This window comes from Aptenodytes forsteri, unplaced genomic scaffold, assembly GCF_000699145.1.
Source record: "Aptenodytes forsteri isolate BGI_AS27 unplaced genomic scaffold, ASM69914v1 Scaffold264, whole genome shotgun sequence".
Taxonomy (NCBI): Eukaryota; Metazoa; Chordata; class Aves; order Sphenisciformes; family Spheniscidae; genus Aptenodytes; species Aptenodytes forsteri.
In genome coordinates, this window is record NW_008795936.1 from 648,584 (window position 1) to 662,763 (window position 14,180).

Genomic DNA, 14,180 nt, shown 5'->3' on the forward strand with positions numbered 1-14,180 from the left:
TGTTGTGTTTTTTTTTTTCCTTCTCTCCCCACTCAGCCAGCTCTAAAGATGGACCATAATGAGAGCATTTAAGAGAGAGAGCGCTCTCCGCCGTGACAGGGACCGGGGTAATAAGGAGAGCTTGATTAACGTGGTGCACTTGGGGGAGAGATGAGAAGATTCACGTGGGCCTGTTGTGGGGGAGGCAATGAGGCACCGGCGGCTGTGTTGCTGCTCCCTCAGATTACCCCACTCAGCCAGCTCTAAAGATGGACCATAATGAGAGCATTTAAGAGAGAGAGCGCTCTCCGCCGTGACAGGGACCGGGGTAATAAGGAGAGCTTGATTAACGTGGTGCACTTGGGGGAGAGATGAGAAGATTCACGTGGGCCTGTTGTGGGGGAGGCAATGAGGCACCGGCGGCTGTGTTGCTGCTCCCTCAGATTAATGAGGCCTAAGAGTGCATTAGGAACAGTGACAAAGGTTTGATCTAATGGGCTCAGTCATTTTTCCTTTGAGTGACAGACGCACAGAAGTAATTGGCTGTGCAGAATGGCAGCTCATTGGCAGTACTTAAGGATACATTATCCCCGTTGTGTGGCCCGCAGAGGCTGTTTATCAAAACTGCTCACACTGCAGACATGCATTCACTTAGCTGCTGTTACAGTGGCAATAGCTATAAAAAAAAAAAAGTAAGTCATCTCGCATTTGTATCTATTGTCTCTTTTTCAAAAATAAAGTTTCTTTGTTCCATTTTCTTAAGAGTCTGGAGGATATTTGAATACTGGCAGTTGTCCCTCCCCATCCCGAAGAGGCTCTGGTTGCAGCTCGCAGGGTTTGGGGAGGTTTGTAGGCTCGTGGAAAGCTCCCAAAGTTAATTTGGTTAATCTTACGAGCTTTCGATGTAGATCTAGCACGCAGGTAAGGTGCACACACACACACACTCTCATACACACACCCCCTCCAATTTCATTATTAATAACTTCCACAGACAGTCAAAGGGATTAGGAAGCATTTTACATCTTTTGCCTCAGGCCCCTACACATGCTTCACTTTACATGCGAGCAGCATAATACCTCAGAATTACTTGATTTTGCACTGTTATTTTTTTCAAAGTTAAATTCACAATTGTTAGCAGGATTCACAACTAAATAACAGCAATACAAAGTAGAGCATTTGCTGGTGTAAAATGGTCACCTCTGGGTCTTAAAGATGCAGTCTCTTAACAAGCAGGTAACCTCAATCAAGACTTGCCCAGAAAGCAAAACATACCTTATTTATTACTGTTATTTGTTAAAACTACTGAAAAAATAGTAATGTGCCTGTGGGGAAAGGAAAGCACACTTTGATCCCAGCAGAATAAATAGTCTGGGATCTTGAGCTGAAGCCCTTGGTGAAGATATTGGGTTTAACTTTCTTTTAGAAGAGATGTCTCCTCTGATGACTTAATTTTCCTCCACACTTGCTGTGTTGGTTTGGCATGCTCTGAGAATAATAGCTTTTCTCGTTATACTCCCAGCAACGTGTCCTTCACTGCCAGGATATTTCTTGGCATTGCCTTGTTTGTTCATTAGTATTGACCCTTCTCGGTTTGTACGCTACTAATCAAACCCGGTTCATAGAGGCTGCCCTGCCAGGCTGCGAGATGGAAGGTCTTCTATTAGTAGCTGCTTATCTTCAGGAAATTTGTTCAGATAATAAATGCTTCTGAAAAAAATAATAAAAATAAATTAAACCCACAAGCAAGTCATCTGCTACAGTATTGAAAATGATTGTCATTGTATTGAAGGAGAGTTTCAATACTGGAACCAGTGTGTTTTGGAAAGATACTGTTGTCACTCTTTCTCGTTCCATGCACAAGTAACCTCAAGTTATTTTAGGTCCCTGATAAGCCCAAGGCAGAAATGATGTGCTGTTTGCACACTGCCATCAGATCGAAACAGAATCCGTAGCAATACTGTAGTAGGTTTTCCCCCATTAATAACACCACTCAAGAACCTGGTTATGGAATTTGGAGCTCTCTAGCCCTGGTCCCACAGCTGATCTTCCTGAGAACATGGCCAGACAGTGCTCTGACACCTGCGTGGTACCTTCCTTTCCAGTGCAGACTTACTCTACTCAATTGGAGAGGCAAGGAGCTGTAAGTAGCAGTTTTCCCAGATTTCGGTGCAGGGCATGATCTCCAGAGTTGGCAAGGGAAGGAGGATGCATCTGTAAAAGATGGATGCTGGGATCTGAGGCAGCAAACTGAGGGACCCAGAAGAGCCATCCCCAAATTTTCCTCAGCTAAAGCAGAAGTTGTCCCCGCATTCATATTTATAGGCAAAGCAGAAGGCAGCCAAGGCAGAAAGTGGCACAGCTTGGATGGTCAGCCACTTCTTAGGAAAGTTTTGTCCACTGGAAAGATTTCTGTAGAACTCTGGGAATTAATTCATAAAGGTAGTGCAGAATTGAGGAAAGGGGAAGGGAGTGCTTTGCTAGCTGCAAAAAGATGAAAAGTGGCCTCTTTCATTTTCCTTTTGCACCCTAATGCCTGAAGAAACTTCAGGGAGCAGTGTTGGGTATGGGTTTTGAACAGGCGACCAACAGCCAATCTAATCTACTTGATGGTGCCTTTTACTGAATTAGAGGGCATTTCAAGAATAGGCAGTACTCCTGCAACATAAATTGACCCAACATGATTTGAAACAATTAACCCTCTGATATCAAGAGTCAGGATTTCCTGACCCGCAACTCTAATGTATTTTTCATTAGTTCTAACAGCTGGTGAGAACAGCCCTCTGGCCTTCAGAGGTTTATTTCTTTTTTTGGAAGAGAAACTCGTTGTGAACATGAAGAGCGTAACACAAATACAACATGGCCATGGTGAAAGCATAGCAGTAGGCTGTAGTTCATCTGATTTAGTCTTTCTGTGCTTCTGTGCAGCCACTCTCTGTGGGTCTCGTATGCTGCTGCTTCATGGAAAAATATAGTTCTGCTTCACAACTCTTGCAATGTCTGCTCATCTCATAAATTCAAGAGTATATTAGTTGCAATCCTGAATGTAACTTCGTGTAACTAAGTGATTTGTTTGGGAGAGATCACAAATGTGTCTGCAGCAGGAAATGGAGACCACCTCCACGTATTTTTAGTCACTTCTATCTCACTTTTTAGGGTGTAGTTGTGAATTATATTCATTCTGCATTTGTAATTAGTGGGTGGCATAGTTGGTGAAGGCTTAGTTTAAAGTGATGTCTGTTAAAATAACGTGTGCTGCCCAGTGATGATTCAGTATATTATTTTTGTTAAGTTAAAAGACAGCAAAAGAGGAATTGCTAAAATGCTGTCCACCATGCTGTTCCGTTAAAAGAGCAACATGACAAAAACTCTGAATGGTTTCTCTTTTCATTGGGCAGGTTACTGCATATATGTAAGATAACATTTATGTTAAACTTTATTGTATATTTTATTTAAATTTTTATAATACACAGAGTCTTTATCTTCTGTTTTTAACTGACTAGATGCACACTTAGCATGTTGTATGGTCCTGTGTTTGTATAAATCTTTGTTATTTTCATAATGTTTCTAAGTATTGCCATCTGATGTTGCATTTATGGTCTGTTTTGTAAATCTGAAACAACTGTGTAGAAAGAGCCAAAGTGAGTCCCTCTGTGCATAGGAAATGGAGACACATTCTGCCCCCAGTGTGTGTGTTTCTATCAGCCTCTTAATATGTACATACGTACACACAGGCATGCACTCCTCCGCTTAATTCCTCTTATGCCGAGTCTCTTTTCTTTACTTGCTCTTTGCTGTTTGCAGCTATTTACACTGAATAGATGGATATATAAATTGGATTTTGTGTGAGCATGCTCACTTTTCTTAGAGGCTCTTCTGCTGAGCATTGACCAAACCTGGAAATTACCTTGAATCTTAATTTGGATGGTTTTTGTAGAGCTTAATTGTTTGAACGTTTTGTAAGCGCGATCATAACGGGGTATTTTATAATATCAGAAAAGATAGTTTTAATAAAGCTGTCTAGAGCTAGAAAGAGGAACTCTCCTTTGATGCTCCTTTGGTAGATGAAAACATTTTTGTTCAATAGGAGACCAGCATCTTTTTTAGCTCATTTGAGACTAGTTCTGGCAACATACTGATATTCATTTAAATATAAATGCCATATTCACTTTGAAATGCAAATTGTTTAAAGAAAAATAGCATATGGTAGAGGTAAGTACCTTTTCAAATCAGCTCCCACACTTTAGGGATGCGAGTACAGCTAATATTATTCTTTGGAAAGAATCTGGAGTCTCTGACACATTGAAGCTTGAACTAATCAAGGCTTCCCAGTAAGCATATACACATATCCATATCAAGGAAACAGTGCTGAGAATACATGGATTAGCATAGTAATTTAACTGCCCCCTGCTAATCAACTTAAGCAACCAGCTGATGCATATATGATGTATTTGAAGAGGCACTCTTTCACAACTCCAGAATGGGCCAGGTAGCTGACCATGGATTTCATGTTAATGTCGAGATATGTATCTATCTGTCTATGTATAGATAGATATACATACATGTGCGTATACATGTACAGATGGGGGAGACAACAGATGCAGAACATATCAAGGCATTGCTTGTAAGAGCTTGACGTAAAGGCTTCATGTGCCTAACCCAACATACAGGGTTTACTTTTCAATGAGTATTGCTGGCCTCTCTTTTTAACTCTCTCTCGCTTATCTGCTAAAAGACTGAGATGATTTCTGCTGTTGAGGCTTTATCCTTGAGCAAAAATAAAGCACAATTGCTTTATGGAGGTCTGGATTGGGGCTTGCCTGTTACAGAAGGGAAAAAAACGTAGGACTGTTTTGTAGAAGCTTTGTGCAGCATACAAAGTGTGCAAGATCAGCAGTTGACTTCCAGTAGTCCTTGTTTTGGTGTGACAGCATTAGTGCCTACTGGGGTGGTAGAATACATGTGCTGGGCATGCTGCGATTAGACTGAGAAGAGGAAAAATTAGCAATGGATTGGGAAATAATGATTTTTTAAATAAGGTTGTAACAAGTTTGTGCTAGAGCTGAACACATTCAGGAGGAGGAGAGGAAAGGGCATACTCTGTTTTCTGTAGTCCAGCCCTTCTGATACCTACCCATGGATTCTGGCTTGCATGGTCTGATATAGCATGAAAATCTTACAGCGCGTGAACAAAGTGGAATTTAACCTTGAATAAATGTTATCGCAAGGGTTGTAGGTAGCAGGGTTACCAGACTATGGCAATAGAAAAGACAAAGCTGAGCTGGGTTGCATCATTGATCGGTAAAGTATTGAACAATGGGTGTAGGCACCTATTTGTTGCTAGCAGCCCATACCTTTCAGAAATGTGAAGTGAAAGAAAAATTCTTACTTGGTTTGCAGAATAAGTCACTTCCTCAATAGGTTAACGTCATAACATGGGGTGTGGAGTTTCAGAAGATGGCATTAAGGTGAAAGTAAAGCTTTTGGTGCTGACATGATGATGTAGAATTGATATTATGCTGGGTGTCCTTTTAAATTTTTGATTTTGCATCGTGGTTAGAAAGTGACTGGACATTTCTGTTCAAAAAGCTGTGAACTAGGTGGAAGATGTCAACATACAAATATTGCTGCTCTTGCAAGTCAGCCACCCAGCACGGAGTAATGGGGATGTGTCATCCAGGCGAAGATGTCTGGTAATTGTTTCCATTTTCCCATGATACCTAGGAAATGCTCCATCTTGGCTTTCACATACCAGTTTTCTCCTTCATGAACTTTGTTACGAAGATGCTCTTGCAGGAATTCATCACATGTAGCTTCCCATTTTACTAGGCGCAGTGTGAAAGATGGCTACAGGCTAAAAGTGCACTTTTGTGGCATTGCTCTTGAGTCCAGCAGGGTAGATGCTCATGAAAAATACGTTGTTTCCAAAGGGATTTACCAGTAATAATCTAAAGATGCCCAAAAAGGTGCTACAGCACAAACAAAGCAAAGCAAAGAGTTTGGATTAATCTGCAACATAATTGTCACCTGTAAGTTTGATTTGGTAAGCTTATTTGCAAAGTTAAAGGCTAATAAATAAAATCAGAAACAAGACCAGAAAAAAATTGGTAACTTTGCTATAAGTTCATTTAAAACCAACAAATTTAAAGGACCTGTACATATCTCTTATCCTGTGACTGCAACTCAATTTGCAGTCAAAGGAACCACAGCCATTTTGCTGCTTAGATATATCAAAGAGCAAATTGTTGAAAATATTTGGAATCAAACAGGAATACAGAGTAGCTTCTGAGCTCAGAAAGGTTGTCTTGTTTTGCTTTGGGATGGAGGAAAAAAGAAAAAGACCGTTTAGTCATTCAGAGACCCCTGGAAATGTTGGTTGAAAGGGACCTCTGGGAATCATTTGCGCCATCCTCCTGCGCAGTCACCAGTATTGGGTAACTTTAGCTGTGTCTTGGCATAGCTGAGCTTTGGAAACTTGAGAGGATGGAGATCCCCCAGCTTCTTTTGGTAGCCTGTTGCAGTGCTGCATCTGAACTTTGCAAGCTGTTTTGTTGGTGCTGGTTTATATCATCTACAACTACCAAGCATTTGGCTCCCTCATCTTTGTAAGTGTCTTTCTGGTAGCTGTAGGTAGCTATTAGATTAGACATTAGCCTCCTGTTCACCAGCCTAAACAAGCCCAGCCTCCTCAGCACTCATGAGCTGTGTGTATTAGACCTTTAACTATCCTGGCAGTTCTTTGCTGGCTCTTCTCCCCTTTCCCAGCAATCCTTTTGAAGTGGGAGACCCAGAACAGAGTACAGTGTTTCAGATGCCCATCACGGTGTGCCCAGCTTGTGGTTTGTGTTGAGTACAGCATTAACACACATTCTGGCATCCATTGTTGACTCTTGAGTCCTTCATAGCAGTGCTGCTGCTCAACCAATTGGTCCTCAGCCTCTGCTGCTACACCAGGTTGTTCTGCCCCAGGAGTAGAGCTTAGGACTTCTCCTTGTTGAACCACACGGTGTTTATGTTGGTCTAAATCTCAAGTTTCTAGAGTCCATTTGGTTTCAAGCTCTGTCATTCATGTCAGCCACCCCCTTTAGTTTGGTGTATCATCAAAATAATTTATTAACGTTCATAGTTTTTCTGGATTATGAAAACTGGAAGAAAAGGTTTTTTTGAAGTGAGCATCAGCAGCATCACAGAACTTCATTTGGAAGGAGATATTTCTTCTAAGACACCTCAAAATATGTACTGTCAGCTAGTGTTTCCATTTTCTATTGCAACTTTAAGATACTGAGCTATAATTTGATCGTCTGCTTTGTACCTTCATTTCTGTAGACCTGATTTCTTTGCTGAACGTTTCTTTGGAAGGTGTCTTTAGAAGGTGCTAAAACACCAGCATTAGCAAATTGCTCTCAGTTGATGGGTCAAGCACACAATGTCCTGAAGGGGACCAGTTATTGGAGGCATAAATTTTTTCAACAGTTTGGCAGATGATGCTCTGATTATGGAATTCTTTTGGACAAAAGGGTTGCCCAGGGAAGGTGATTAGAGAGGAATTACGTGCCAGTAGCTAAAGCACTGCCTTGGGAGGTCCCAACATGGTTCCAAAATCCACCTTAGACTTTGCATAATTGAGCAAATTAGTTTTTCTGTATGTATTTCATGTCTACAAAGTAGAGATTGCCAAGCAGAAGTTCTTGAGAATGAGTAAGTGCATTCAAGACTCAGGTGGACAGATACTGTAGTGATGGATCTGTGTTAAGGACTAAAGATGAGATTTAGTCTTGGGAAAGGGGAGGAGAGAAAGGGACAATTATGCCAACTCTAATAAACACAAAGTAGTTCACTAAGCTCTGCTGTCTTCCCAAAGGCTGCTCTGGGAAAAGACATAATGATAGAACTGGGAGTCAGGAGATCTGGGTTTTATTTTCAAGTCTGCCACAATCTTCCTTTGTGGCCCTGGGTCATTTAACCTCTGAAAAATGGGGGAAATGATAGCAGATAATTAACAACCTCACAGGAGCATTGAAAATTAATTCATTAATTTTTCTGAACTCATCAGTAGAAGGTGCAATGGAAATGCAAAGTGCTAGGGTACTTTATAAAATTGTGTCTGTTTCTTTCCCTTTACATGTGTTTTTAAAAAGTATTCTTAAATCCGTAGAAGATATATGGGGTACCTTTTGAGAGCCTGCCACGAGGAGTGAAACTAGCATTGTAAAATATTTTTATCTTTATAATATGCAAGTCCTGTGCCAGGAATGGAGTAAAATGTGCTCAGAAACCAAAACTGTAGAGCAGACTTTGGCCCATATCAAGTTGTGAGTAAGATCATCAGAAACCTGAGTTTCTGGAAAGGTTTAATTGTTTCGACTCTAAAATTTTTTCAACCAGATCACGCTTCTCCTGTTTTATGGTGAGAAACCTGTCCCTGTTGCTCCCCCACACACACACCTCCCAGCATTTTATTGCCCTAGACTTTGCTGATCATGAAAATACTAAAATTGTTTCTAGTGTTTACTGGGTAAAGGCTATTCTTTGTATCTCACCTTCTGTGTAGTAGGTCTTCAGTTAGAGTTGTGATGGGTGTATTGCTGTGGGACAAGACAGGAATTATATTTGCAGTCAATGGAACAAGCCTCTAGTGTGTGCTCTGTGTCACGATATTGTTTTAAGATTAAAAATACAAATAAGTTTTTTGCTTGGTCTCGCAATGCTAGTAGTTATTTGCTCCCCATCACTGTGTTCTTGGCTTCACTTGGGGGACATACTTATGTGAAATATTATTTAGAGGTAGATTGTTTTAAACTCTTTGAGTTGGCTTAGTTGTCTCATCTCAGTTGCTTGTGTAAACAGTGGTTTTCAGGAATAAATTTATTTTCTGTGTACAGTTTGTCTTTCGTGCTCTACCTGTAACAAGTGGAGAACCTCTACAAAATGTGACTGGTAGCAGGGTTGTGGAAGATTGTGTTTTCGGATGATGAATGAACAGAATGAGCTGACATCTTGAAAATTTAGGTTCTTTTGTCAGAAGTTCCTCGCCGGATTTGAGTGGGCTACTGAAATCTGTGGTGCCCCAAGCTGATCACAGGACCGTTGTCTTCAGAGTTTCAGGGAGGGCTGCGGTGGTTTTTGTGTTGGTTAAGTAATCTCCTTTTCTGCTCTGTTAAGATGCACCCATCCATCTTCATGCAAATCAATTTTGTCTTCTCTATTGACACAATTTGTTTTCCATTTATGTCTAGGGAACGTGACTACTAGCACATCTGTGTCTCAGATGGCAAGTGGGATCAGTCTAGTCTCCTTCAACAGTCGTCCGGATGGTATGCATCAGCGCTCTTACTCGGTCTCCAGTGCAGATCAGTGGAGTGAGGCAACAGTCATTGCAAACTCTGGCATTAGCAGTGGTAAGAAACCTGGAGCTGGGAGGGGTTATCTGCTTTGGGGTGAAGGGGGAATTTGGTAGTTTGCTTTTTTAAAAAGAGAAGGAAAAAAAAATACAACCTGATGTTCACCCAGATGCTCTGTGGGAAGCCAAACTTCCAGCATCTGAGAGAAAAAGGAGAAATTAGATAAAAGAGAACAGATCGATACAATACTTTTTCAGCAGGAAGAGCTAATGGAATTATAATACTGCTTAATTTTAATTTCAGGTATGTAATGTAGGTTGTTGACTTGATATTCTTATTTCCTTACTCTGTGTGGTAGGTATTAGCAGTAAATTATCCTCCAGATCTTTTCATCAGCATGTCCTTTCTGGGCTGTGCTCTTGCTTTAATGTATGCACACTACTGGCATAGTTGTAGTGTTTTCTCTATGGAGTGTTTAACAGTATTAAAAGGAGCAAACACTATTCCAGATGGTGTTTTGCAATGATTAGATTGTAACAGTGAGACGGGTTGTTGTTTTTAAAGGATATGCATGATATTTGGTAACAAAATGGTGCATCTGGCCTCGATGGAGTGCCTGGGAAGGACAGAGATATAATGCTGTTCACCTATAGCTGACCTGCTGCCTACACAAATTAGAGCATCCTTGGAGCAGCCGTGGCGGGTGGGCTGGGACTCGGGTGTTTCTGTTGTGGTGTGCTGCAGGGATGGTTCATACTGGTGAAGCACACTTGTCCAGGAGCATGGGGTTTAATAGGCAGTTGGAGAAACTGTGGAAAGATCATGGAACAGAGGGGAAAAGGAGATGAGCGTGTTAAAGAGAAGAATGAACTGAGAAGAAATTGAGAATATGGGTAACAGGGAGAAATGTGAATAGGACAGGAGAAGGGGGGAAGAAAGCTGTTTCTGATGGCTATCCCTAAAATAGTGAGAATTATAGGAGTATGAAAACTATTTCACATGTCCCGTATGTATGTGTATACGTGTGTGTGTATATATATACGTATGTGTCTGTATAAGGTTTGAATCTGAGTATAGCCCTGATGCTGTCTCTGGGTTTTTAAGCAGCTTTGGACAGCTTTTCAGTGCCACCTTATGAGAATGGAGGGTTTAAAGTCATGGTCATCTTGGCTCTGAGTGGCATTAGCTCTCAAGTTTGTAGTTGCTGAAGCACGTACACTTCTGTAGCACTAAACTTGTGGGCAGCACCTTCAGGAGCATGGTATTTGCATCAAAACGGTACAGATGTTAACCAAGAATTTTCTAAAGCAAGCATCCTTCATTTCAGCCTCAGTGACAGCCAGAGGTACTGCTAAGCAGCATGATAAAATGCTTCAGCGCTGTTCTCTTCTGTGTCCACCCAACTCACCCGCTCCTTTGGAAACTGGTTAGTCTTTTAGGGCAATCAGCATTCCCCTACATGGATTCGTTTAGACGGAACTGCTTTCACAGTTAAGGCCATATATTCCTCTCCCTTTCCCAAGGTGCTTTGTCATTTTAATCCACCCCAATTCTATTTCCCTTTTAAAAGGTTATACCAAAGCTTTGGCTTTTTGCACCCTTCTTTTATACTGTAGCTCTTCAAAGAAAAGTTGGAGAATATTGTATGTTTGCACTAGAAGGAAGGGAAGTGAAAACCAAGATGTAGTCTCTGGTCCTTGACACCTTGACATACCTACAGACAGGTGAGCAGATACTGTCCCCTTGCTCCTTAGTGCCAGATGTGACAACTGAGGCTGCAGTAGGGGAAAATCTTCAAAATGCAGAATTCAATGAGTTCCTAAAAGTGGCATGTAATTAATACGTTGAAAAGTAGAAATAAAACCTAAATTCCTGCCTCTTCCTTCCCCTTTACTTTGTAATGCTATTTTCTGTTTTTGAGGTATTTGCTGGACTTGTCTTTTGCTCCTGATGCTGCACTTCAGCTAGTTTTAAAGTCCCGATGAAGGGAACCTTTTCTCCTACACAAGCTCTGTACTCCAAGTATGTGCAGTACCTTTTTCTGACTTGACATTCATATGTGATTACTTCTGGATCAAGAGAGATGACAGCTAGAATTATCTATGAAATAATTATTCAAAAATGCAGATGACTGGTGGGTACTTCTGAACAAGCCTGACTTGAATCATTTCTTGCAGAGGTTCTAATCTAAAAACAAAAACAAAAACAAAAAAAACCACAAACCAAAAACCAAAAACACCACCACAAACCTATGAAAAGTTGCTTTTTAAAAATATGTGGGAAAAATTGGACTAACGGTTTTAGGCACCTAAGGTCAGCAGAAACAGAAGTATTGTGATAAAACTGCTACAAAACCTCACGAATAATTCATTACTATCAGTGTATCATCTTTCGGTAAGCTCATAGATGTGTCCTTTATGTTGGCAAGTTGACGCATGAAAAACCCTTTTTAATTTCAGGGGTTTTTTTCTCCATTAAAAGATTTCTGAATTTTAGTCATAAAAAGATAATACTGTGAAAGCAGCAGGTATGGTGAGAAGCTAAGCATCTTTTGGAATTCAAATGCCAATGTACTGGAGAATATGCCTGCTTATTGTCACATGGTTTTATTGTAGACAAAATAACATATTGGGATTCAATTTTTCTCTGCACCTTTTTTTCACATTAAATTAATACTTTGTGTGGATCCGGAGAACTTTTCAAAGTCTTCCGAACCAGACCTTTGGTTTCCTGGGGCTTCTGTCTTTTCAAGCAGCTGTGAACATCTCCTAATTAGATAAATTACTTTGTAGTGGGCAGAGCCACAAAACAGGAGGTGCTGGTTAAATTAAAGGGGAAAAATAGAAGAATCCATTCTCTGAAATGGAATGCCCCACTGCTTTATGACTATTACTGTTGTAAGGTTTTACATTTAAGTACCTGAGGTTTAAAATTAAATGTCTAATATAATTTGGCACTGGTAACATGAAGCCTGTGACTGCCCTCGGAGAAAATCTAGACAGCTTAGTTCAGTGTTTCAAATCACTGTCTGCTTGATAGTGAGCGAATCGTGCAACTGGCTCACTATTTAGCTAAATACCACCTGCTGTTTAGCATAATTTTAAATGCAGTAACATATTTGCCTTAAAAACTCAGAAATCTGAGAAGACTGCAAGACAGCAGCACATGAAAAATTAATTCTTTTTACTTTTTTTTTTCCTTACTCTTGTAAGTACTTGACAAAAGTAATTTTAGCAGCAAGAGAGAATAAAAACTGGGGGCAGTAAATCCCTGTCCGGGAACCTCTTGTGTAGATTCTTTATGGACCCAGAATTGATCTACATGTCAGATCCTGATGTAGTTTAAACTGTTTATCACCCTAATGGTGGTAGAGAAACCATGAACATCAACTTACAATCCTCCGTGAAAGAAATTGGTGTTTGCAGTCAATGAAGGAGCAGCTTAGCTTTATTGATAGATTTAGAACAATTACTGCTGCTGCAACTATTGGCCGAGAGGTTTTCCTGGATCGCATTGGAAGCCTGCAATTCTTTTTCTTTGATAAATCTTTTCCTTGATGGATCATTTTTTTTCACCTGGAATTATCTGTAGTTGCTCACTGCTGGGGAATAAGAGGGTTGTCTGGTCTCAGGGGAGCCATCAGTAACCTGTTCAGGTGTTAAAAGTTTGGTTCAAGAATGTACATCTGCACAGTTCCTCCTCTGCAAATTCAGCTTTTACTTTATTCCTTATATTCTTTTTCTTCTGCAGATTTTCTTAGCTAGAAAAGCAGGACTGTTTTGAGGAATCGAGGAAAAGCTGGCTGGGAGTACTGTTGTGAGGCATCTCAAACTTGAGTACAGAATGCAGTTTTTTCCTATGGAAAAGAGATTAATATTAACTAGTGGTGTTGCTGCCATTAATGAGAGATGGTGCCACCCTGCAGTCTTTGCAGTTTGTACATCTTTAAAGAACTGGAGAGACAGATCCTCAAACTTGGCATCAGAGCTGCTTTTTTGATAGAAGAAACCACAGCCAGCTGTATTAGATTGCAAAAATTACGTTCATGAGACTTAACTCACAGAAGACTGAGGATGTTATTTCCTATCTGGGGATGAAGTAGAAGCTTTTTCATTCTCTTTTTAAATGTCAGGTTTTATAGTTTGGCTTCTAAGACTATGTCCTGAGAATATCAGGGAGGAATTTCTTTCTTAAAGTTACAATATTAAGCACTTCTGAAACAGTGCTGCAAACAGTAGTTTGCATGGGACAGGGATTTCTTTCCTCTGGACTTGTAAATTGTCATTTGAATTCTAGCATGATATAAAATTCTGCAGTAAATCAAATATCTGTTTAAATATCATCCACTTAGGCTTTATCACTGTACAATTGCTTGTACGAGCCATTTGATCTCAGCTGTAATTTATGTAAGTTGTAATACCTGGTGTCTTTTGAGTTTGTAACAGTTTGGTGTTAGGGTTTATTAATGTAAAATTGAGTTCTCGCTGTGCCATGGGGTGTGAGAGGTCATTTGAGTGTTTATATTAACACAGACCTTATAACTTGCCTTACTTTTCTAATTGTAAGCTCTTGGAATGATTAAATGATGGAGTCTTGTGCTATACATTCAGCTGGTTGGTTCAACTTGCTTCTGACAGTCATAACAAATTCATTTAAAAAGTGAACCAGAAAACATTGTTTAGAGTTGTTGGAATTCAATAGGCAAGTTCTTGACTAAAATAAATTACATCATTTCAAATAGATTTACAGAATTTCAGAATTATTTGTGTTAAGTGTATATAGATGGTTTAGGTTGGAAGAGCTTTTTTCCTCCTTTTATAGAAGGAAATAATTACTGAAAAGCAACTATACAGTAATTTTCTC

At 40.1% G+C, this 14,180-nt stretch overlaps 1 protein-coding gene across 3 annotated transcripts in view; it reads left to right on the forward strand.

The window, feature by feature from the left end:
• Nucleotides 1–14,180, forward strand: part of AGAP1 (ArfGAP with GTPase domain, ankyrin repeat and PH domain 1) — a 273,840-nt gene that overhangs the window by 152,685 nt on the left and 106,975 nt on the right. The window contains exon 11 of one of the 3 annotated variants that reach the window (XM_009285105.1): nt 9,213–9,374. The exons of the other annotated variants lie outside the window; for them this stretch is intronic. Coding sequence (XP_009283380.1) covers nt 9,213–9,374 — 162 coding nt within the window. The remainder of the gene's footprint in view (nt 1–9,212; nt 9,375–14,180) is intronic. 3 annotated transcript variants of the gene reach the window in all.